This window comes from Mesocricetus auratus, unplaced genomic scaffold, assembly GCF_017639785.1.
Source record: "Mesocricetus auratus isolate SY011 unplaced genomic scaffold, BCM_Maur_2.0 Super-Scaffold_100676, whole genome shotgun sequence".
In the NCBI taxonomy this organism is placed as follows: domain Eukaryota; kingdom Metazoa; phylum Chordata; class Mammalia; order Rodentia; family Cricetidae; genus Mesocricetus; species Mesocricetus auratus.
Window position 1 is genome coordinate 138,318,223 of NW_024429266.1, and position 25,134 is coordinate 138,343,356.

At 40.1% G+C, this 25,134-nt stretch overlaps 1 protein-coding gene across 4 annotated transcripts in view; it reads right to left on the reverse strand.

Moving 5' to 3' along the window:
* The window catches only part of Ctnna2 (catenin alpha 2), a 1,132,589-nt gene that overhangs the window by 99,579 nt on the left and 1,007,876 nt on the right, over nucleotides 1-25,134 (reverse strand). For all 4 annotated transcript variants that reach the window (XM_005078277.4, XM_005078278.4, XM_040738184.1 and 1 more), the window contains exons 10-11: nucleotides 9,847-9,939; nucleotides 8,727-8,883 (exon numbers count right to left, since the gene is read on the reverse strand). In XM_005078277.4, the coding sequence (XP_005078334.1) occupies nucleotides 8,727-8,883; nucleotides 9,847-9,939 (250 nt within the window). The remainder of the gene's footprint in view (nucleotides 1-8,726; nucleotides 8,884-9,846; nucleotides 9,940-25,134) is intronic.

A 25,134-nucleotide genomic window follows, 5' to 3' on the forward strand; every position in this document is an offset into this window, starting at 1 on the left:
GGTGGTCTTGGGTTATATAAGAAAGCAGACAGCAAGCCATAGCAAGCAAGCATGCAACTTTCTTCATTCATTCTGTGTGGATTCCTGCCTCTAGGTTCCCCTACCTTCAATGCCTGCTCTGACTTCCCCATAAGGATGGACCAGAATCGGGATTTGGCAGCCAAATGAATCCTTTCTTCTCCAAGATGTATTTAGCTTATTGTTGTGTCACAGGAATAGAAAACCAAACTAGGAGAGTAGCTTTGGAGTGAGACCTAGGAAAGTGAATTTCAAAGAAATTCCCAGGGATGCTAATATGGCTGATATGGGGAACCCCATAGTTTGAGACCTACTGAGGAAAATGTAATCCCTTATTTTGTTTGAAAGACTGAAACTTATTGCCCAGGGAGGGTCTTTTAAGAGTTGTTATGAGAGGGGCCGGAGAGATTACTCATCAGTTAAGTCTGGTTGATACTTTTGAAGTTAGCTCATATTTAGTTCAGAGCACCTACATTAAGTGGATCACAATCATCAGTAACTCTCTTTCCAGGATATCCAGCATCCGCTTCTGGCCTTTGCAAGCACCTGGATACTCATGGTACACATATGATCTCAGGTACATATGTGTTCACATAAAAAAGACTGAAGGTGAGGAGTCATGACAGTCAACAAAAAGCCAATCTGACCTGGAAATATTAGCTCTACATAAAAAGACCTGAAGTTTTAGATGTAAAATACTTAGTCATCTTCTTATTGAGGAACAATATATAAAACAGTGTAGGACAACCCAATTTGGTTGATATATCTTCTAAAGTCATATTATAAGGAAGGCATGGTTACAAAGAAAATGGATTCAGGGGAAAAGTTCACAGAGTTCCCCTGAATTAAACACAATTCAGTTTGTGGTGTTTCATCTGATTACAGTGCAATACTTTTCTCATTTCAAGGACCACGGTAGGATTTCAACAAACAGGAGTGGAGCTGACTCTGTATTGCTGTACAGAAACACATACCTTCACAGTAGAGCAAATGGGCACTGTTTCATTTCCCTGTCTGACGTTACATTGTACTTATGTCTTTTGAGCGTTTTTAACAGCACAATTCTAAAGAAATTCTCAAAAGTTCAGTGCTCCAAAGTAAGTAACTTTAAGCTGAAGATTATACACAGACACTTACACAACCATAATTAGTAACTGAATGCTCGTGCCTCAATGTATTGAAATGTCAATCATAAATTTAAGTAGTTCATTATTCTTATGCTTTAATTTACAACTAAAACTAAGAAGGGTCACAGATACATCTCAGCCTGGTTAAATAACTTCTCACCAAGCCTGATGATGACCTTAGTTCAAAATCTGAAACCCTCAAGATGTAAGGAGAGAACTTACTCCTGCAATTTGTGCTCCAAAACCCACAAGTTTACCTTGGCTCACACACACAAACATCCAAGATAAATAAGTAAATAAATAAGGTTTGATAGAGGCTGTAGAAAGCAGATACACAAAATAGTTTAAAGACATTTTGCACTTTTAAATTTTTATTTATTTATTTGTGGTACTAAAGATTGAACCTAGAGCATTACCCATTGATCAGCAAGTGCTCATTTCTAACGTTTATTCACAAACAAATTCTCAATTTGATAAAAGGTTTCATTAAGTTGATCGTGATGGTCTTGAACTTACACTGTGGCCAAGGTAGATCTAAAACTTAGGAACTTTCTGCCTTAGTCTCCTAAGAACTGAGATCATTGGCCTGTACTTCCAGGCATGGATGAAATAATCACATTGTCTGAGTTCCGATATTAAGAAAAAAGGACTTTAGGAGGTGACCCACTGGCGAGGGCTGATGGAATTATTTTCCTTCTAAGAGACATGCCAGTGTGGAACTTCAGTGAATTCAGTTGTCTATGAAATACATTCATCTTGGATTTCAGTCTCCTACGCATTGAGAAGCAGATTTCTATTGTTGATAAGCAACCTTATTTAAAATACTGTTCTAGCACTGAGCAGACTAAGACACACACACACACACACACACACACACACACACACACACACAGGAACTCATGCTTTCAAAAGAACTAGCTTACCTATTGTCTTAAGTAATCTGCTAACCTTATAAAATTATGGCAACTAAATTCAATGACTAGTAGAAGGGTTAGATTATAAGCTATTTACAAAATTTCTATGGCTACTTCTGATTTCTAAGTTCCTATAGGAGGCAAATTGTAAAGAGTATCTGGCAAATCCTAGGCACCATTGTAGATTTCTCCTACTTCCTTTGAACCAAGCACTCAGCACACATGAAAATGCAGAGTCTGTGGCAGCAACACACATAAGACCTCCACAAAGTGGAGTCAGTCACTATCCAGCACTGTAAAGAGGAAATGGACACGCCCCCAAGAAGCTACTTGCTATTGCTACCTGCTGGCAAAGGGAAAATCAGTTTCCTCCAAGGGAGTGCCACTGGGCATATCAACCACATTCTAGGGTAGGCTCCATGACTAGAAGTAGTTGGTCAACATAAGATGGACTCCATGTTTTATGCTTGTAAAGAAGATGGAACATTTGTTTCATTTGTTTGGATATCTTTTGTCTTATTTGTTTTTTGTTTTTATTTTTGTCTTTTTTTATGAAAAGAGGGAGTACCTAAGTTTGTGGGAGGAAAGTAGGAGAGCTGGGGCAGTGAGAGGAACATATTCAAACTATACTGCATGAAAAATATTAACTAAAATAATCTTTGGAGATAGGTGTATGTTCTGAAGTAGAAGACTACTTCCAAAACTGCTAGGTATAATCTGGTATTCACCAAACAACATTAATTTCAATCTCATATCATATTTCCACACTGAAATCATTGTTTCTTTTTCAGTTTATTAAATGTATTATTAGTAGCGTGTCTGGGAGGGAAATCAAGCTACAGTGTGTGTGTGTGTGTGTGTGTGTGTGTGTGTGTGTGTGTGTGTGTGTGTGTGTGTGTGTACGGAAGATGACAACTCTGCGAAGTCATTCTCTTTCCACCTGTATATGGGTCCTAAGGGTCAAACTCAGGTCACCAGACTTGTACAGCAAGTGCCTCTCCTACTGAGCCATCCTGCCCTCGGTTTTTGATTTCTAATGTTTTTGTTTCTTTAATTTTAAGTATAAGTTAGAATGGAAAAACAATAAAGGTATCTATAAAGGCTGACTAGTATTAAGCTTTCTTAAACTTAACAAAAGCAAACTTTTATAATGCTAATATATTCTTGAGTGAAACAGAGAAGCAAAGTTATGAAAACGTAACTGTGGGAAGGTTTTATTTTTATTAAGGAATTCTTGGTAGCCATCCCTTCCTGGGATGCAGACTGCATCCTTTAAACTCACTTGAACAGACACCTTGGGAAAAGATTAACTCAAATGAAGTGTAGAGTGTTTAAAATACAGAAAGCTGACACCCTATGCCTCCTTGATGGATTCCTTGAGAAAATCACATAGTGTCCTGGCCCCTGAAAGGGAAATTCTGGGAGGGACTCCTGGGTAAAGCATGTGTTCACACTTACATACTGTTGCGAATGATATGGCTGTGTAAGAACAGGCTCACTGTTGCTTTTCTGTGCAATTGGAAAAGATGGTATTTTGCAACAGACTGCAAAGCAGTGAAGGCTGTTAATTATGTTGTTAATCTCTCAGGAACTAAAAATTTTACAAAAACATATCTAAAAAGTCCATTTATGATCCAATAAATTACATTGCTATCAAAGGTTTTAAAACCAATAATCTTAATTATTTTCCAGACTGGGAAGTTTCTGCTAATGTATTAAATCCATGAATAAATAATATCATACTGTTATAAGTAAATCTTTGCTCATTTGAAGGAAAGCAACTTAGCTTAAAATTCTGTTAATGACAACTTTCTTTTTTTTTTTAATGAGCAAGATGGGGTAATTTATTAGGTAACAAAGTTACTTTAGTCTACCCAATTTCACATTTACTATGTAACTTATTTTCAGTTTTTTCATTTTTTGAGACAGAGTCTCTCTATGTAGCCCTGGCTGTCCTGTAACTCACTATGTAGACCAGGCTTGCCTTACACTTACAGAGATCTGCTTATCACTGGTAGGATTAGAGGTGCATGGCACTAGTATGGATTCACCAGTTTAAAAATGTTAAGCTACTTTGCTCAGCTGCTCTCAACCTTCCTCCAACCACAAAAAAATGCCAGTTATTTAAAAATTAGTCAGAATTTGCTCACAACAGTGGTTACACTAATTGATGGCATATGTGTGGAGAAGCCACTGAGATTCCGACTGTCTTCACATATACTTGTGTATTGCTAATCTAAGTGACAGCAATGTGTTTGAAAAGGAGATGCAACTGCCCGTGTTGACATGACTCTTTTGTTCAAAATACAACTCTTGGTTTCTCCATGGGTTCTTAGATGTCTTCTTCCTTGTAATCTCTGCATCCTTACACCAGAGACCAGTATGCTTGAAATCACGTCTGCCTCTTGTATATCAATGAAGGTGGTGAATTCTTTGAAGGCAGAAGCCCCAAGTGATTTGGATTTCAATTGCTGCCAAAATTATGCACACAACAGGTACTCAAGAAGAGTGGTAGGTCAAGATGCACATGTAGGGGCAAGATCTATTGTGCACTTTTGTCCTAAAATATTTTGAAAAGAAACAACCCCTGAAGCAAGCTGAGAAACACTTTTCTGAGTAGAAAGGAGCAGGGCTGAAAGAGTTAATGAGGCATGTGTGTTCTGCAGGTGGCTTAGTGAAGAAAAAGTGTCATGTGCCATGGCTGCTGCACCAATTGCCAAGCATGGTTTGTAAACATCAGAAAATATGTTTGCAACAAGTTGTATGACATACTCTCTTGGATTTTTGCAACTTTAATCTCTCAGAAAACATGAAATTTTGTTACATAACAAAGCAAAACCAACGACAAACAAAAATCTGTGAACCACAAAGCTTCTTTTGAAATTCTTACAAAAAAAGCTACAGAATGAATATACCTTCAAAAAAATTCAGAATCCTAGAGTTTTGTTTGTTTGTTTTAGGCTTTTAATAGGAGGAGGAGGAAGAAAAGACAAACAAAACAAAAGTCTTGAACATTATGGGATTAATGGCTTTTTACCAGTCTTAGCTCTCCACAATTTTGTGAGCCAAACCTAAGAATTAAACTGTCACACAGTTAATGCCAAGGCATTCATTCCGGGGAACTATTAAAAATGGTACTTTTCACCCAGTGAGAAAGGTTGGAATGTTCTAGTATAACCATTTCACATTTTTATGAGTCTAAGCCACAACAGAATACTGTTTATGCTCCTATGATGGTAATGGCCAACATAGTTGCTCTCCAAATTTGTGATATTCTGTATAAACAAATTATACATTCAGATTTATGAGTTCAGTTCAGGTGGAATGAAAGAGGAAAAACTATAGTCATTCAAAATAAAGATGTAAATGTATGTGTGAGTGTACGTCTATGTATATATACATGTATGTATGTGTTTGTGTGTATGCATTAATGTATGCATATGTATGTGTGTGTGTGAGGAGTATGCATGTTAAATATATGTATTTGAGTTTGCGTATAAGTGTGTATACATGAGTGTGTGTATTGCTTTCTATATGTAATTTCCTATCAGAATACTCCCTTAAGAATAAATACAAAAAATGCCATTGATATAATTCTGAAATATTTTCTAGGCTAAACCTGCAATATACCAATAAAAATGGAGAGGAGATGGGAAGTAGTTTCCCCAACTATCTGGCTGTGTCCGAAGCCTATCAGCATAAACAGAGTGGGTCGTGTGTATTTGTCAAGCTCCGTCTAAGGAAAGGTGCCTGCTGCCTGATTGTAGACTCCACAGGCATGCTCCAGCAGGCTCTGCCAACCTGGCTCTCTGACAGTGCCTGTTCATTTTCCTGTCGTGGCATGCGGCAGCTTTTGTACCACTCAGGTTGGACCGCACGGTGTTATCAGCAGGAGCCAAAGCTTTTTCTTGTTCGAAGTAATAATGAGATGCACAAAGGAATGGCAGGAAGAAAGGTGGCAAAGAGGCAGGCCTCGGGGGAAGAAAATTAAGGAAAGCTTGTGCTATTCACAAAGACTGAGATAAGACCCCTCCCCGCCAAGGCCTTGCTTCTCTCACCCTTAGAACATTTTGGACATATATTTGAAGAAAAGGACAAGTTGGGGGAACTTTTGAGTTTTAAATGATTCTTTTCTGGGAAGGGTGTTTGGATAAATACTTCCCACCAATATATAAGCAGTTCACAGGAAGTTTCTCAGGAGGTGTCAGGATTGTGGTGTTTGAGCTGTGACAGGGTGGCAAGCCTCGTGCCTCTTACTTGGAGTCATTCATAGCAAAAATAAAATAAAACAAATACAGAAAGTAACTAGTAACCAAAGCCAGCATTAGTGACTGGCTACCTTTCCATTTTCTAGCACATAGCTCTCTAACTGTCAACAATTCTCAGCACATTAGATGAGATGTGTGGAGAGTGACATTTACAATGTTAAGACTCAACCATCAATAAACAAAGCTCCAGGGATGGTAACATACTTTGTTCTTTTATCAGTCAAACCCTAGAAAGGGGACTCTTTTAAATAAACAGCTACTTAAAAATATCACATAAAGCCAAGCACTTAAGAGATGAAAATCAAGGGACTGGAGAGATGGCTGAGCAGTTAAGAGCACTTGACAGCTCTTCCAGGGATCCTGAGTTCAATTTCCCGCAACCACATGATGGCTTAAAACCATCTGTAATGGGATCGGATTCCTGCTCCTGGTGTGCATGAAGACAGAGCACTCATATACATAAAATACATGAATGAATAGATCTTTTTTTAAAAAACAGAAATGAAAATCAAGACAAACTTATGAAGGTGACAGATTTGAAATTTGAATGACAATCCTAGATATGGAGAAAGGAGTTGAGGTAAAAGTGGAAAAACATATAAGAGAGAAAGAATTTCCATTCTTCAATAATTTATTGAGAAAAGGCATATTTTCTGAAAAGAGGACAGTCTGGATTTTAATGACATCTTAGAGTTGTCTACCCCCTCGATGACTTCCTTATTTCAAAGGAACACTAGGAAATATTTATACTTACTTTATAGAATTTTGTTAAGAGTTAAAGAAAACAGGAGAGAGCCAAGCAAATTATAGACTCTGAGCATGTGTTAGCTTGTTTTACTATCTGCCTTTTCTTGTTCTCTATCGTTGCAAGTTTGGCTTTTCGATTGCCCATTCGATCTAGAGATCTATAGACTACACTGCTCCCAGACAATCCTTTAACACGGTCTGCAGTGGGAATTCAGTTTCTTCATGAAACAGAAAGTCTGCAAGAAGGGAAAATACCCGAGCACAAGCGCAGCAGCCTGTGCCAGTATCATCTCCACAGCTGCAGTCACAGGTCCTGCTGATTTGCCTCTCATCAGTAGTGAGAGGATTACCTATCTCAAGACTCAGACCCCACACTCCACCCCCCACCACCCAAGCAGGTAAAGTTGTGACAAGTGCTGTGTGAGCTCCTGGGTATGAGTTCCACACACCTGTGGGAAGAACCAACACCTGTTCAATTAGAATTTTCAAGGATTACTTGGTTGCTTTAGCACCTTATAATCAAGGATGATGTTTTCCGTGACCTCCTCCCCATTGAGCCCCTTCCAGATAAACTGAAGCTAAACATGTTTGGTCAAAAAGCTCCTTGGCAAAAATGCCCACTTGCTGGCAGGGAGGCAAATCTTGAAATGGCACTGATGAAGTCCATTGAAACACAGAATGACTTCATTATCATCAGGATTTTCCAGCCTGCTCCTGCCTGGTTATGTTTATAGAGAAGAAAGTTGCAATTACAGTGGTTAGTGCCTCTGTGTTCTTTCACAGCATTCATTATACATCTTCGCAAGTACATATGCAGAGCTCTGTGACTTACTGGATTCATTATGAGGCTAGTAAGTCTACCTGTCTCATCACCAACTTTCAATTGCAAAAATTTCTATTCTGGTTGCATTTCTGTTGTTATGATTAGATATCCTGACAAGAGCAACTTGGGAATGAAGGGACTTATTTCAGATTAGAGCTCCAGGTCACAGCCCATCATTGTGGGGAAGTCAAGGCAGGAATTCATTAAACTAGTCACAGTCACCAACCAAAAGAACAAAGGGAAATGAATGACTTGACTGCTTGTGTTCAACTTAAGTTTTCCACTGTTATACAGTACATCATAAGGAATCATGCCAACCACAGTGGGTTGGGCATTCCCACATCAATTAATTTAAGACAATTCCCCACAGACATGCCCACAGGACAACTGAATATAGTCAACCCTTTATGGAGACTCTCTTCCCAGGTAATTTCAGGTTGTAGTATATAGTCAACTAGAATTTCTTCACATAGCCATGTCAGAATAAGTGATTGTCTATTTTAAGGCATAATAAGTAAAGTGAGTTAACGAATCCATGTATATGGGTAATTTAGATATGATGAAAATCCATCCTGCTTACTAAAAAATTCAAAATCTAAAGTGGACTGTAAGTCTCTTTGTTACAATCTGTTCAGGTTCTGAGATCGTCATCAGAAAGTTCCTAACTCAGTGTCTGTATATAAGAATTTTCAAGAGGATGCTGTAATCACATTTGCTGGAATGATTGAAAACTCAAAGGCCTTGAATAACAGACCCCTATCATTGCTGACACATTTCTTATCTTGTTAGCTTCCTCCATCTCTCTGATAAGGGGCCTGCAGGTTATTACCTGAGACAGAGAGGAAGTCATCCACTGACGTGATGTCATCCACAGCCTCAGTCAACACTCTGACCTGCTTTTCCCACTGGTCCTTGAAGACATCCATGTTGTCCTGAGCAACTTTGCTCTGTGGCCGGGCAGCCAGAGTGAGGGCAGCATTGATGACCTGTTGGTTAGAAAACACAGGGACATGATGATCACATTCTTCAGAAGGGAGAGTAGCAGGTAAAAGCAGGTTGTAACCCCAGACCTTGAAATTACTGCAGATAAATGAGTTGTCAGTACACAACCCAATCAGAAACATGAAAGATAAAGGAAGTTATAAGCCACCATTACTTTTTGCTGCTTCTTTTGAAGATGTAGTAATTAGCCTCAGACTCCAAAAAAGTATTTGCTGGACAAGTCTAATTTCCTTAGCACAGATGTGCGCAAAATATATCTCCTGCTTTCTGCATGTGCAAACCTATAATTTACTTATTGAGATAAAGTAAATAGATGTAGAACATTTAAACCACAACCCCAAATAAGCAGAATGAAGTCAATATGAGTGGAAATGGTGATAATTGCCTCTGTAATCCTGAATACACTGAGTGGTTGGAATTTCTTTTTGAAAAAGGTACAGCTTGAAACCTTACTGGATTGACAGTTAACATATCCCAATTAGAAAATAATGGAGCTGAAAGTGGCTGAGGAGATTACATAGTGGGTAAAGTGATTTCCAGCTTAAAAACAAAAATCAAACAAAAAAAGCTGGGAGCAGAAGCACACAACTAGAACCTGGCCTGACAGGGTGCAGCAGAACGTGGATTTCTGAAGCACAGTGATCAGTTAGCCTAGCAACATCCATGAGACTCAGATCTACTAAGATACACTAGATAAAAATACATGATAATAATAATAATGTAGAGAATAGCAGAAGTCGACCTCTGGCCTCACATACCTGCATGCCATAGCGCACCAGGTGAGGCGTACACACACCCGTACTAATGAGAGACAGGCAGAGAGAGAGAGAGGGGGGGAGAGCGATAGAAAGAAGGAGGAAGAGGAGAAAAGAGAGAGCAGTTTTGTATTGAGAGTCATGACTCTTAGGATACTAAGGGACTTTGGAAGTCAAGTGAAGGGCACTTACCTGGGGACATAGGCTGTCAATCTGGGTGGCTGCCATCCTGACTAATTTCACCCCTTCCTCATTGTTAGAGATGGAACAGGCCAAATTGGCAACCTGTGTGGAAGAAGAGTCAAGTGAAAATTGAGTTGAAAGAAAAGGAAGAGATGTCGTTCACTTCCAGCATCCCATTCCCAGTGGAATAAGGCCATTCTTGTTTGCTAAACAATGGGATACTACTTACTGAATTCAGGCATGTCTACCAAACAAGGAATCTATTTTGTCAAGATCCTCAAGCATACACAAGCAGAGTTATTAAATGGGGTACCTTAGACATTTCTCTCCTTTGAGTTCCCTAATTTGTGCTCGATTTCTTGTGAGCCCCAAAGACCTATCATTCAGTAAAGAATAACGTGCTTTTGGCTGCATCCATCCTTGATGCTTTCCAGTGAGAGAAATACTATATTGATGTTCTACATTTAAAATACTTATCATGTGGTGAATTAGAGCTCTCCACAAATGAAATCTACATCTGCCTAAAGATGCCAGGCTACCAGTCACCTAATGCTATGCCCTCATGAGTGGATAAGAGTGGTGTGTAGTAAGACTGTATGATTGGTGGAATACATAGAAAACTATATACCCAACTCTGCCATAAAAGCATATGTATTTGGTTTACCAGGAACATTAAACAACCCAAAACAGCTAAAACACAGAACAAAAAATGTCAACTTCCCAGTTATTTTTTTCTTCATCAAGGAGTGAGACTTGGTAATAACAGGTCAGACTGATTGGCCAAGGTTAACAGTACACAAAGCTTCCATTAGAGCTCTGACCCATCCCATCAACCTGCTGTCACGAAGTCAGGAGATTAAGGATTAGAGAGGCTAAAAGAGAGGAGATAGGCAGTGAAGACTGGGAGCAGCACAAGCAGAACAAGTGACTATCAGAGGGACAGTCCCCTGACACCACTGAACTACATGCATTTTGTTGGTACCCAGGGTGTCTCTGGTTTCTAAAACAGTCTGCTGCCCCAGCAGACGCCCTAATGTTCAAAGAAATTAAAATGAACCACACATTTGCATAATTCCTAAGGTGAAGGAAACCTGAGGTGGGCAGAGGGGTTGGGTAAACTGCAGAGCAGGAATAGAGAAAGGCTTAGCCTCTAGCCATCTATGTGAGTTCTCTGCACGGAGAGGTATGTTTCCGTATCAGTAGCTGTGGACACATTGACAGTGAAGTAGGAATACTTTCCAAAATGACTTCAAATGCATCGTCAGGGTAAGAAATGCTTTTGAAGAGTGCTAAGAAAGATGGGGGATACTTTATGTCTATTAGAGTGAGAATATAAACTACCAAAATTACAGCTCCAATGAGTTACAGGTATTATCTTCTAGTTTCTTTTTTTTTATTTTATTTTTTTGTCAATCCCAGTTCCCTCTCTCTCCCCTCCTCCCGCACTCCCCTTCCCCCCCACCCTCCCACCCTATTGCCAAATCCTTCCACATAGGGGATATCTAGAGTCTGTCATTTTACTCTGGGTAGGGTCCAGGCACTCCCCTAAGAGTCCAGGCTGAGAGAGCATCCCTCTTTGTGCTATAGGCACATGAAGACTGTTTGTATACCAGGGATAGACACTGATCCACAGCTCAGGGCCCCATAGGTTGCCCAGACCTTCTCGCTGACACTCACATTTGGGGGGTCCAGATCAGTCCCATGTTAACCTCCCCACTGTCAGTCTGGGGTCCAAGAGCTCTCCCCTGTTCAGATCAGCTGTCTCTGCTGGTTTTGCCAGCCCATTCTTTGCCAATTTGCTCATCACTCCTCTCTCTCTGTCACTGGGTTCCTTGGGTTCAGTTCAGTTTCTTGTCACACATATTTAAAAAAATGTTTAGTGGCCTTCCCTATTACACTTAGGTTTTAAAAGTAAGTCCGAGAAAAGACAATGGTGACTGGCTCATACTAACTCACAGTAAAGGGGGCACATAACTTTTGAGAAGTGACACAGCAACTGATAAAGGTCTCCTGATTTCAGTTTTCTTTGGCTGTATTTTATGATTTCCATTCTACAATTTGGTATGTGTTACATTTATGTCTTTCAGAGATTTATTTTACTTTGAGTTACAAGTATGTACATCTGTGTGTGGGTGTGTGCACCTGAGTGCCTGTACCTGCAGAAACCTTAGGTATCAGATCTCCCCTGTGGCTGGAGTTACAGGCAGTTCCTAACACCCTAGTGAGTTATGGAAACCAAACTTGGGTTCTCACAAAGAGCAGTATAAGCTCTTACAGGCTAAACTATATCTCCAGCATTCAGCATTTTCTGTATGTTAATTCATTGTACATTCCCAGTGACTAATTCAGTACCCAATCCAGGTCTTCCACATGTGTTGGCTGAATCATTAAAGAGTAACTGTTAACACAAGTGTGTACAAGTTGCTGCGTACAATGATTTGGAATATGACTTCCATGGAAGGTACTCAAAATTGAGTTATGATTATTTGACTAAACACATTTCCACCATGCCATCTAGCCAGTGTTTATTCACTCGATGGTAGTAAACAATGGCTGCTGCATTCTGGTTCTTAATGGGAATACAGAATGCAGTTCTCACTGAATGCAGCCCTCCTTGTTCCAGGTAACCCAAAACAAATCAGAATAGTGTACGCAATCTTCAGAAACATGTTTATTTAAATTTGGTCTTTTAATCTTCAATTGGATTCTTTCTATATTGATGTGGAACAACTCTTTATACCATGAAATACTGGTTTTATGTGATAGCCTGATTGTTCCGTACCATATTTCTTTGGTATGTGAGACAGACTTACTTAATGTCACATTTTTTAAAAGAGTGGGCAGTTAAAGCATGTTGTATGAAAAATTAAAGTACTCCTGAAACCAAGGCTGCATTAATATTCTCCTGCATCTCTTAAAAATAAAAGAAACCAATGAAATGATAGTTCTGATTTCTTAATGGCTGTAAGAAAAAGGGAGAAGGAAACAAGAACCAGATGGTATTTCTCATAGAAGGGCATGGTGAGAGCTAGTGTTGATTGTCACCTGGGCAGGATCTTGTATCACCTAGGAAACAAACCTTCAGGCCCATCTGTGAAGGATTACTGAGATTGGGTCAACCTCTGCACATGCCTGTGAGGAATTATCAAGATTAGTTTAGCTGAAGCAGAAAAGCTGGCTCTAGGTATGGGTGACGCCAATTCCTGTGGTTGCATCTTCCAGGAGACTAGAGAAAACTAGCTGAGTACAGGCATTCAGTGCCCTTTGTTTTTTGACAGTGGCTGAAATGTGACCAGCTGCCTTAAGTGAGTATCACTGTGACTTCCCTACCTCAATAGACCACATCCTGGAATTTTAGCCAAATAAATTCATTCTCCCTTAAGTTTCATTTACCAAGGTACTTTTAGCAACAACAGGAAAAGTAATTAAGATACCTATAGCACTATCTATGAAATATTTTCCTCACCAAAAAAAATCTAAAACTGATCAGCTTGTGTAATTAACTCAAATTTGACAGAAAATGCAAAAGATAAAAATAAGTATAGAACAGAACATCAAGATTGCCATCCTGAAAGTATTGATGGTAAGAAATGGGTAGACGAAAGGTCATAACACCTTAATCATACCCTGAATAAAATAAGCTAAGAATAAAATAACCTGCAAGCACAGGAAAATATGTAAATCAATAAGTGTATAAATTAAAGTATATTTATGAAGCCAAAGAAACTTAAATGTTGGTTAAATAGGTGTTGCTATTCATATTTAAGAAACATGATGATGGTGTATTGATTAAAAGTGATGGGGTTAGGGGGATGGCTCAGCAATTGTAAGTGCTTATTACTTTTCCCAGAGGACATGAATTCATTTCCTAGAACCTTTATCCAGAAATTTACAAACTCCTGTAACTATAGCTCCAGAGGGATCTAATGGCTTCTTCTGGCCTCCCACAGTACCAGCACTGGGGTGCAACTATCTCATCACATACACACAGTAGTTATAATTTTTTTTAATTTAAAGAAATAAACCAAAATGTTGATGAACAAAATAATAAAATGGCTGGCATTTACTTAGAATTATATGAATTTGAAGAAATCGGTATGGTTATAAGACAAACAAGACTTGCCAGCTGTTGAAAACTGCCCGAAACTGTGGACATGGGGTAACCTACTACCTTGTGATATGGTTAAAAAAGAAACACTTTACAGTAAAAACAGTTAGCACAAATGCCCACACACTACCAGCTTTGGAAAACCATTTTTTACATCTTAATGGGTTAAACAAAAGCTTAGTATAAACCAGAAAAGCTGGAGTATAGTTGCAGTTGAAGGTTGCACACAAGTGAGCATGCTGGCTCAGCACAGAAGGGAGTCATGTCCAGACCAATGCTGGCTATGCTCTTCCTAATGGAAGCCAGCTTGGAAGGGGAGGAGGGCTACAGAGCTGAGAACAACTGGACTCTTTCAGAAGAAAGAAACGCCAAACAGTAAAATCCAGAAGGTGACAAGTTTTTCTTCTCTATCTTTTTGGTTTCTTGCCCTTTGTTTAAATAAACTCCACTGTGACTTCAGTGTAAAGTAGAAGCTCACCATCCAACACAACCCAGCAGGAGGGAAGGTGCTGCCAACAGTGGGCAGAAACAGACAGCTGGCACTCTCCACTGTCCTCCTATTACTTATTCTCTTTAATTTCCACAGATGCACAAATCCTAATGTCTGGCAGCCTCTCCTCTGCAAAGTACTCCTACATTTAATTCTACTTAAAATCAGAGTTCCATTTACCTTCTATTGTATTCTGAAACATGCTGAGCGGACTCCGGATAGCACGCTAAGGACTTCAGTATCTATCTCAGAAGGCAGGGTGTGGGCTTGAAACTGGTCATGGATGCCATCCAAGTCCCTGCCTTCCTTGTTTCATTATGGCTTTCATTCCTCTGCCTCTCCCACAAGCCACTGCCATAATCATGGCTCTAAGCAGATTTTCATGAGTTTTGATTTTTACATCTCTGTCAACAGATGACCCCTTGGTTTAGTCTTACAGGGGCTTTCATGAATAACATAGTTTCAACTGACTAACACTTCCCCACCGAATGCCTCATAAATGGTACTGATTGTCTACTCTTTAGCTGCAAGTGGAATAAAATCAGAATCTCCTCAGTTGAACAAAATACTCTATTTTTTTGAAGCATGATTCATCTCTATGGTCATTTTAGTACAATGGGACAAGAGTGAGGGAATGAATGGAAAACTAATGCCATTGGATGTCAGAAAAAATATGGAAAACAGACAATAGACCATTAATAGAGCATATAGGCAGCAGCCCAACAGACATTATGCAGTCTGATTAAATCTAAGACAATTTTGAATCCTGCTTGAATAAACCAGGCAGGTGAAATTATGGGCTGTCCATGCCCAGCTGGATCTGGACTTTTCTTTCTCGATTACAGCTTAACTGAGACAACAAGAGTTATCCACCCTCCTGGAGGCCTAGAAAACAATAAAGTTTATCATAGGATATTAAATTTGAGGCTATTAAACTTGATGTGGGATGTCTGAAAGTTGGATGGCCCATAAGCATGGTGGGCTGAACTGTTTGGTGAACCAATTGCATTATATCCATGGTAAAAAGGAGTCTTCCTTCAGAACTTTTGAGAAAGAACTGAATTGAAGAAATAAAAACTGAAAGCTGAGCCAGCTGCATGGCTTCTGTGTCTTAGAACAAGCTGTCTTTCAGAAAACGAAGAAGTTTGGCAACCATGAGTAAATTGTGTGTTTGCTGACCACAAGATCTGAGAACTTGAGACATTGGGAACTATGTTCAATTGATGAGGTGCTTACTGTGTAAACAAGGTGTGATAGCCTGCCTGCAATTACAATACCGTGAATGTGGGGACAGGAGGAAACCATATCTGGAGCTTGTTGAAGACAACATCCTACTTTGACATTCTCTCTCTCTCTCTCTCTCTCTCTCTCTCTCTCTCTCTCTCTCTCTCTCTCTCTCTCTCTCTCTCCCTCTCTCCCTCTCTCCCCATCCCCCTTCTCTCTCCTCTCTCTCTCTCACACACGCGCACATATCTTTGGAAATTTAGGGTAAAATTGCTCATGGCTATTAGCTCAGCCATTTGACGTATTATGGAGTCATCAGCTAGTCATCCTTTAATCTTTCTTTACTGACATTTTTTCTATTCAGTAATTACTGTATTCTTTTCTTTACTACCCTTTACTTGACAGGGTGTAAGCAAATGAAACAAACAATATAATTAGCAAACTGCAACAGAAAATAAACCACTAAGGAAAGCTGGAGCCAAGCTTTCCAATACAATAATTTGCTTCCTGAACTCAGTTTGTACTAGGATTGGCTTCTAACCGCTAACTTTCTACTGAACAAATACAGCTTGTCAACATTCCCAAGGGACTCATGGAGTAGCGAATTGATGATATCAGAGTCATGTCAAACCCCCATATAAATATGTTATGGACATTTAAATTCAACAATGCCAAAGTGGGGCCTAGAGATGTCATTCGGCACACAGGAAAACATAAGGCTCTTACAAAATATCTGAGTTCAGTTCCCAGGGCACACACTGAGTGACTCACAACTGTCATAACTCCAGCTTCAGGGGATCAATCCAATGTCTCTAACCTCCACAGGCACCTGCATTCCACATGTGGATAACTGCACACAGGCATGTACACATGGACATAAAAAATCTTAAAATAAATATCAGTCTTATTTGAACACTTTAAAAATACTTTAGAAGTCAACATGCCTATAACACTACTGCACTTTAAATAAAAATTTCAACTTTAAAGAATTCAGGCATTTAACTCCAAAGCAATATGAGGTACATCCAAGTCATAGGAACACATTCTCCTTTTTCTGACCCTGGAAATCAAATTAAACATTTAAATATTCATTGTTTCTGTTCAACTCCAAACACTAAACATATTCCACACATTCAGCCTCCAAATTCCATACCATTTCATTGATTTTATACCTCCAGGTATCATAATCATGTCTTAAGAACGAATACTTTTGAAATAAAGCAAGGTAGCAATTTGGAGCTTCATAAAGCACTTACCCCCTGTATTAATATTCCAACATCATTGCAAAGTTGAGGATAAAATGATTTATTTGCTATTAAAGGGCAAAGATCTGCCAGTTATTCCCACGGCCATCAGAGAGAATGGAGGGTGACACAAATGCCCGCACTGCTATTCTCTGTAAACATAACAAAAAGGGGCACTTTGGGTTCCACCTGAAACCTTATACACATTCGTGCACTGATATAATCTGTCACAAGAAAGCATTAATATGGATTGCAGCTGTGCCTACAAGTTTTGGTCCTTAAAATCTTCACCCCCTAGCTGGCAGTTGATGCTGCAAGGAAATGGAGAGGTGATTTTCTTTAGTATAGTCCTTCTTGTGTTGAACAGGTTCTAGTGGACGTCCCCTATACCGATGCATATATGGATGGCACTAATTAGACTTGATTACAAGTTAAGTATTATTCATGCAGACAGCAACCTCCATTTTGTGAGAAGACACAACTTAAACTAGTCACCCCCATGGTATCTGCAGTGATTGGAGTGAAGTCCCTTAACTGAAGTGGCAAACTTCTGCATTTAAACTGTGCACACTATAAGTCATCCTTATATAACTTAAAATGTTCATTACAATGTAAATGCTGCTAGATGGTTGTGGGACTCTACAGTTTAAGGAATAAGAGCAAAAGGAATAAGAGAGATGGTTTAGTGGTTAAGATGATTAACAACTTTTCCTGAGATCCATATCTGGTAACTTACAACCTCCTGTAGCTCTAGCTTTAAGAATGCCTGACACCTTCTGGTCTCCATGAGTATCTCACCCCCTCCCACCACACACACACAGCATATACAGAGATACACACAAATAAAAAGTACACCTTAAATGCCCATTCCTGATAATGAACTTGACCTCCACTCTATATGCCATCCTAGAACCTTCATCCAGTGACTGATGGGAGCAGAGGCAAACACCCACAGGTAAACACTGAACTGAACCCATGGAACCCAGTGACACAGAAAGAGGAGCAATGAGCAAATTGGCAAAGAATGGGCTGGCAAAACCAGCAGAGACAGCTGATCTGAACAAGGGGGGAGCTCTTGGACCCCAGACTGACAGCTGGGAAGCCAGCATGGAACTGATTCAGACCCTCTGAGTGTGAGAGTCAGTGAGGAGGCCTGGGCAACCTTTGGGGCCCTGGGCAGTAGATCAGTGTTTATCCCTGGCATACAAACGGACTTTGTGTATCCATAACACAAAGATGGATGCTCTCTCAGCCTGGACTCTTAAGGGAGTGCCTGGACCCTGCTCTGAGTGAAATGACAGACTCTGGATATCCCCTATGTGGAAGGAAGTGGGGATAGTGTGGGAGGCGGGGGGGGGGGATAGTGGGGAGCATGTGGGAGGAGAAGAGGGAGAGGGAATAGGGATTGACATGTGAAGCAAGCTATTTAAAATTAAATTAATAAAAAATATATCTTTTTAAAGGAAAAAGTATCTGCTTATGTTCAGTATAGTTGTAATTTCCCCCCCTAGTATTTTCAGCCTGTGTGTCATTGAATTCTTGGACATTAAACCTACACATACAGCCTGGTGGTAGTGGCATACACTTTTAGTCCCAGCACTCAGAAGGCATGGACAGGTGGATCTCTGTGAGTCTGAGGCCAGCCTGGTGTACTGAGCTAATTCCAGGACAGCCTCCAAAGCTACAGAGGAACCCTGCCTTCAAAACGAAAACCAAAAAAAAAAAAAACCAAAACAAAACAAAACAAAAAACCTACAGATACAGAGGTTCATGTGTAATCTGTTTTTAAAAGTTCATAATTTTATGAGCATTACTTAGAAAATGAAGGGGAGACAAAGATAAATGGTTAACGATGGGTTCAAAGATGAATAGATACATCAGAGGTCAAGAACTCTAGCTCCTCTTTCAGAGGGTCCCAGTTCAGTTCCCAGCACCCATGTTAAGAGGCTCATGGTTCCTGGTCAAGGGAGCTCCAGGAACTCAGTGTCTTTTGATACTATTTATTTCATTTCATATTCCAAATATTCTCAATTTTATGTGACATTTTACACATTTTTAATACTTAATTTTCCCCATATCACCCTTTTTTTTTTACAGTTTTACATCAAGTCAGCATTTGGCAACTAAGAACCAAATGAACCAGATGTAGCATCCTGCTGCACAGAACTGCAGAGAAATTTCTTTGCAGTACCGTCATCAGTCCTTGCACCCTCGTCTGTAGTTAGACACCTATGACAACACAAATCTGCATGTCTAGGGCTCCCCTGGGGTGCAAAATAGCTCCTCTGCTTGTTGTCTTAGGGATACACGCACCACTAGCAAATACTGTGTGCATGCCTCCGCCTAAATTAAAGTGATCAGTCTGCCCTGGTGACTTTAATGAAGGTAATCACCAGCTCGCATTCATGAACAAATTGATGTGCCTGCTTCCTCGCTGAATCACTCAGCATAAATCTATACCCTTCATATATAAAAACCTCAGTGGCTTAAAATAATGCAATAAAGCATCCCCTAATGCGTTCTTGAAGCTGCTTCATCAATAATGTGCTGTTATGTGAAAAGGATAGCAGAGGCTTCTCTTATGTTATCTAAAATCATGCAATAGATGTAATCCTCTTTTAATTACCAAAGGCCTCCTGAGATTTCATTTTCTCTATCTTCACATCAGAGAAGTGAAGTATGGTTACTCCCTGCTATTATTTTTCTTCCAGGAGTCCCAAGAAAGTAAATAAAATCTTCATATTCTCGTGCATAAAAGATGTTGACCTTCATATACACTAAACACTGATAGTGGGTGAATGACATGTCTTGTCTCTAGTGATGGACGTGAGTTGTATTAAGTCATCCAATGCTCACTGTTTGGGGGTGTCCAAGAATATTTGAACATCCTGATGAGTAAGTGAGAACAGTCTCTTCCTGTAGCCCAGGCACAAGCTGAAGGGTGGAGTCAAGGCCAAACTCAGGAGTCTAGCCATCCAAACCATTGAAGGATCTGTCCTTTTGTACAGAATTCTAATTTAATGGGAGATGTCCCAGAGACATCATTTTGTTCCAGATTGTCTTTGTGGAATTATGGAGAGCCTAATCCTTTATAGAAAATACCTCTACCAATTAAATTCCTAGCACTGCGCCAAAGTCTATAAGGCTCTTACAGTGGTCCACAATTCTCACTACTTATCACATACTGTTGCTTTATATATGATTTATAGCATGTGAAAGTAGATAGTACACACCTACATATACAATTAAGTATATGAATACACATAGATATACATCTTCACTGAAACCTGAAGCTGGCCACTGTAGCTCCAAGGGACTTGATGCCTTTACAGGTACCAGGCCCCCACATACATGCACAAAAATAAAAAATAAAGAATATTCATCTCTCAGATCACCATGGCTCCCATACAAGACCTTAAACATGGAAATGTCACTACAAGGCAGCCCCTGCCATCCTGAATCTTCTTGAACCCCCATCCTTGTGAGCCCCTACTTCTTCCAAGTCTTACTGTGTTAATGATAACCAGTCAATTACACTCCTTTGCTGAAAAAATAAAGTAAATATTCTAGGAATTCATATATTTCCCTCCAAGACAGGGTAACACTTGATATGATTAAGATGTTCTTTAGAAACTCTGGGCTTTCCTGCAAGCTCTTGGAAAAGGGCATAGCAACAAAGGATGTCCCTATTCTAAGTTCATCCCCAAATCCTCTGTTTTCTTCTTCCTCTGGTTCTGCCAATAGCATTTTATTGTAACATCCGGTTTTGTAAATAAAGTTTTACTGGAACACATCTTTGTCAATGTATGCATTGTCTGTGGCTACTTTTGCACCACAAAGGCAGACATGATTAGTAGTGGCAGATAGAATATAGCATGCAAGTCAAGAAGACATGTTGTCTAAATCTGCACAGAAAGAGATTGTCAATCTGGTTTAGATTGAAATTTGGTTAGAATCAATGATTCATTTCTGCAGATCTGTCAAGTGTTCCAAAGTATTGTCATGATAGGAACTAAATGATGTATAGATTATAGAATTTACATCATAATTTTTTTAGGAGCTAGGGAAATGGCCCAGTGGCTAACAGCCTGCTGTCCATGTATGAGGGCTGGAGTTTAATCCCTGGAACCCACATAAACGCCAACTGGTTGTTTTAACTTCAGCACAATGGCTGTGTCTTAATCTACTGCTATCTCAGTCAGCAGTTTTCAACTCTGCAGTTACCAGTCTAATTCGTTAGCAGTGGTCTGGCCGCCCTGGCCACAGCCTGTGGAGAATTCTGCTCCTGTAGGCTCTGGCCCTCTCACTGCAAGTAAAGGTAGCTTTAACTAAATCTCTATTGTTCTAATTACAAAGAAGCCTTGAAAGTCAAAGCCTGGGGTGAAAAGCAGCAAACTCAAAGAGGCTGAGCAGCCTCTGTCCTTGCTGACATCCATAGAAGGTCCATGTTTCGGCTTCACCAAACCACAAAAAGCTGTGCCACCCCAAACCCCACCCTACTACTTCCTGTTTCCCTCATATCTCCAGGATGCCCTCTGCTACCCTATGGTTACTTTTATTTCAACAAGTTGCTAAAGCAGCCTCATGATCCGAGGTTAATTTTATTTAATTAACTCAGATGCAAACTCAGGGTTCACAGGGTGATACAATATCCCTCAACAGGTGGCCATGATAACCCATCTGTAAACTTTGCAAGTAGGAAGGCAGAGACAAAGCATCCTGCTGTAGGTTAGCTAGCCTTACTAGCTGAACTTGTGAGCTACAGGTTTAGTGAAAGACCTCATCTTCACATACAATGTGGAGTGATTGAGGAAGACACTTGGAGTCAAAATTATACCTCCATGCACACCCACATAGGTGCTTACACACATACACACATGCATATTTACACGTGTGCAGCACACACCACGCACACATGGGCTAAACAAATATTAAACAAATGAATAGTTATAGTTATGTTGATCAGAAATAGGTTCATGTTTTTTAACAACTAGAAATATATATAGTCCAAAGTCTACTTATCAGTGTTAAACTGGGTGAGACTGGGAAAAAATAAGGAGAGGACCATGAGGGTTAAACGTGGTACAAGATGTGCAGACCATTTAGAAAGCCACTTCAGCTCCAAACAAGTACACAAGAATCTGCCACTAAATCGTTAAAGAGGAGAACATTTGGGTTTGTAATCAGGGGACTATTTTCTCCAACCATAGCCATACCAGCTGCCAATTCCTGGAACTGGAAGATCAAACCATTCCAGAAGCCTCCTTATATTAATCATACTGCATCCTCTGTAGTCATGGCCTTTTGGCATTTACTTTTTCATCAGTCTCCCAGTTCCAAATAACTCCTAAGACATGCTCTCCATCTTGTGCTTGAGCCAAGTACATAAGTAATCCAACTGACTATATGTAATGGAAGGTAGTAGCACTTAGTAGCCCCAGGATAAAAAAATCATGCATTTGTCACTATGATGGGCACTGTTAGAATGAGAGAGATATGGACTAGACGCTTGCCATCCAACTTCAGAGTTCATGTAAGTGGGTTACATAAGGTTTTGGGAGATGACCCAAGTCATGTCCTCTTCACACAGTGGAAAGTCCCAAAGAAGTGACCAAAATGAAAGTTCAAGCCCTTTAACAGCTCTGTCTCTGTGCTTCCTACTTGGAAATTCCCCATCCTACCACTTGAATTCTATCCTAGAACCTTCCCACAGCCCATCTTCCAACTTGCTCTATCTTATCTGTGCTTCTTTATTCCCTCTTCCTTTACTACGAATCTGCTCTCTTCCCTTCTTCAAGTTTACTCATGGAGTTTCACATCTCCATTTAGTGCCCCAGTTGGAATATGGGTGCAAAGCATAGTTCCTCCCTTCCCTAACACTTCCCTAGGAACAAGTATACCCATTTTCAGAACAGGGAAAAGCCTGGGTCACTACATCATCCACAGGTGACATCAGGAAAATGTCTATTTGAACTCCATTTATGGGTCATTGCATAGATAAGTAAAATCATGACAGAGCTACAGACCCATCCCTAGGATTTCTCCAGATATCATCTCCCATGAGTTGAAATTCATCCTGTTTCTTCTGTCAACATCTGCCTTCATATACTTGCTTCCTGATGTCTTCTATATCAAGCTTTTGTTTTATAGTCACCTGAATATTTTTACCTGGATAACATATTCACTCAGCAGGCACTCTCCACTAGTCATTACATCTGTTGCAGCCACCACCACTTCTTCCTATCACAGTCCTATATCGAGGTGAGGCCTCCTAGTTCCATTGACAAAAAACACTTTCACAAATCTCTCTCAAGCTGAAAAACTTTTTTCTAATTTTTTTATTTTAAATTTAAATTAGAAACAAGGTTGCTTCACATGTCAATCCCAGGTCCCTCTCCCTTTCCCTCCCCTCCTCCCGCACCCTCCCTCCAACACCTCCAGTACCCCCTCATTTCCCAGGCAGGGTGAGGCCCTCCATGGGGTATCCATAGTCTGTCATTTCATCCAGGGCAAGTTCTAGACACTCCCCCCAAGAGTCCAGGATGAGAGTGTATCTCTCATTGTGGAATGGACACCCAAAGTCCATTTGTATGGGAGAGATGAATACTGATCTACTACCCAAGGCCCAATAGATTGCCTAGGCCTCCTCATTGACACCCATATTCAGGGGGTCTTGATCAGTCCCATGATGGATTCCCACCCATCAGTCTGGTATTCCAGAGCTAACCCTTGTCATGTCAGCTGTTTCTGGGGGTTAAACCAGCCCAGTCTTAACCCCTTTGCTCATCAGTCCTCCCTCTGTCACTGGGTTCCTTGAGTGCTGAAAAACTTATGGAATACCCTGCATGCATTTCCTTCTTTGGACCACATTCTGTCAACTAATACCTATAAGTACATCAGTGTCTTGCTTAACACTGAAATCTAAAACATCCCATAATGCCCAGACAGAGTTATTCCACAGAAAGCTGGGAACCCCCTTAGAAAGGACTGAAGCAATGAAATTCCTTTCCCTTTCAAGGTGACCCGCAAAGTGTCACCTCTGTCTCACTGAACAACGGATATTTCCATCCCAGTCAAAAGCCATGGCCAGGCACGGTCACAGATGCATCCTGGCTTCATTCTCTGACTCTTGGGAGACCATCACCAGGTCTAGATGGAATGAGCTGCTGTACTTGTGAAAGTATCCACAAACTCACAGCCAAGGTTATTCTTACAACTAATGCTCATAGGATCAGTCCTAGTCCATAATGCCCTTCAAATGTGTCTCAGTTTAGCAACTTCTTACAATAGAATTACTTTGCTTTCGTCCTCAGGAGGCCTTTATTTTATTTCTATCTTTCTTCTAGCTGAATCTGTCATCTAACTGAATGGTCATTTGACTTGACCTTTCAATTTGCTCGGTGATAAAACAGCTAAAGATGACATTCTGACTAATATTCCCAGAAAGGAGGAATTAATAGAGAACTCTATACATCTTGCTTATGTTTAGTTTTGCACTTTCCAGGTGAGCTGCTTATTTCATTAACCATGAGCTTTTACCTCAAACAGATTCTCTCTTGGGGTACAAGATTATAGAGCATCCCTTGTGTGCATGCATGGGAAAGTATTTGAGGATCATCACTGCTAAGGAAGTGATACCTATGAAGATCATTTTGACACTTGAAGATGCCTAAGTAAAAATTTAAGTGTTTAATACTTATTCTTTCACCATAAGTGACTCTTTATGTACTTCCAGATGAATTTCTCATCACTATTAGTTTATGTTCAAATAAGAGTAAAAGTTGGTCATGGGCCGTGTGTGTGTGTGTGTGTGTGTGTGTGTGTGTGTGTGTGTGTGTGTGTGTGTGTGTGTGTTGGACTGGTTGATGTGGTCTTCAAGCTAAGAATGCCCCTACCATTATACAGAGTGGCTAAAACATATACTGAAAAAATAATATGCTACCTGACACATAAGACCAAAAGTAATGAACTCCTCACAGCACAAGTTTTATGAACCCAGAAATATGGCAGCATGCTAACACAGAAGAGCTATTGAAATCCCCACCAGGGTACAAGTTGCCTGGAGCATGCCTGTCCTCCTGGCAGCTGTTGCCTCTGACCAACACTACCTGTGCTCACCCCTTCCTCAATCTCATCTCCAGAAATGTTCATGTATCTCTCACCTTTGGCTTTTCATGTACTTACTGATATTTACAAAAGCCTCATATCACCATCCATGTTTTCACCAGATA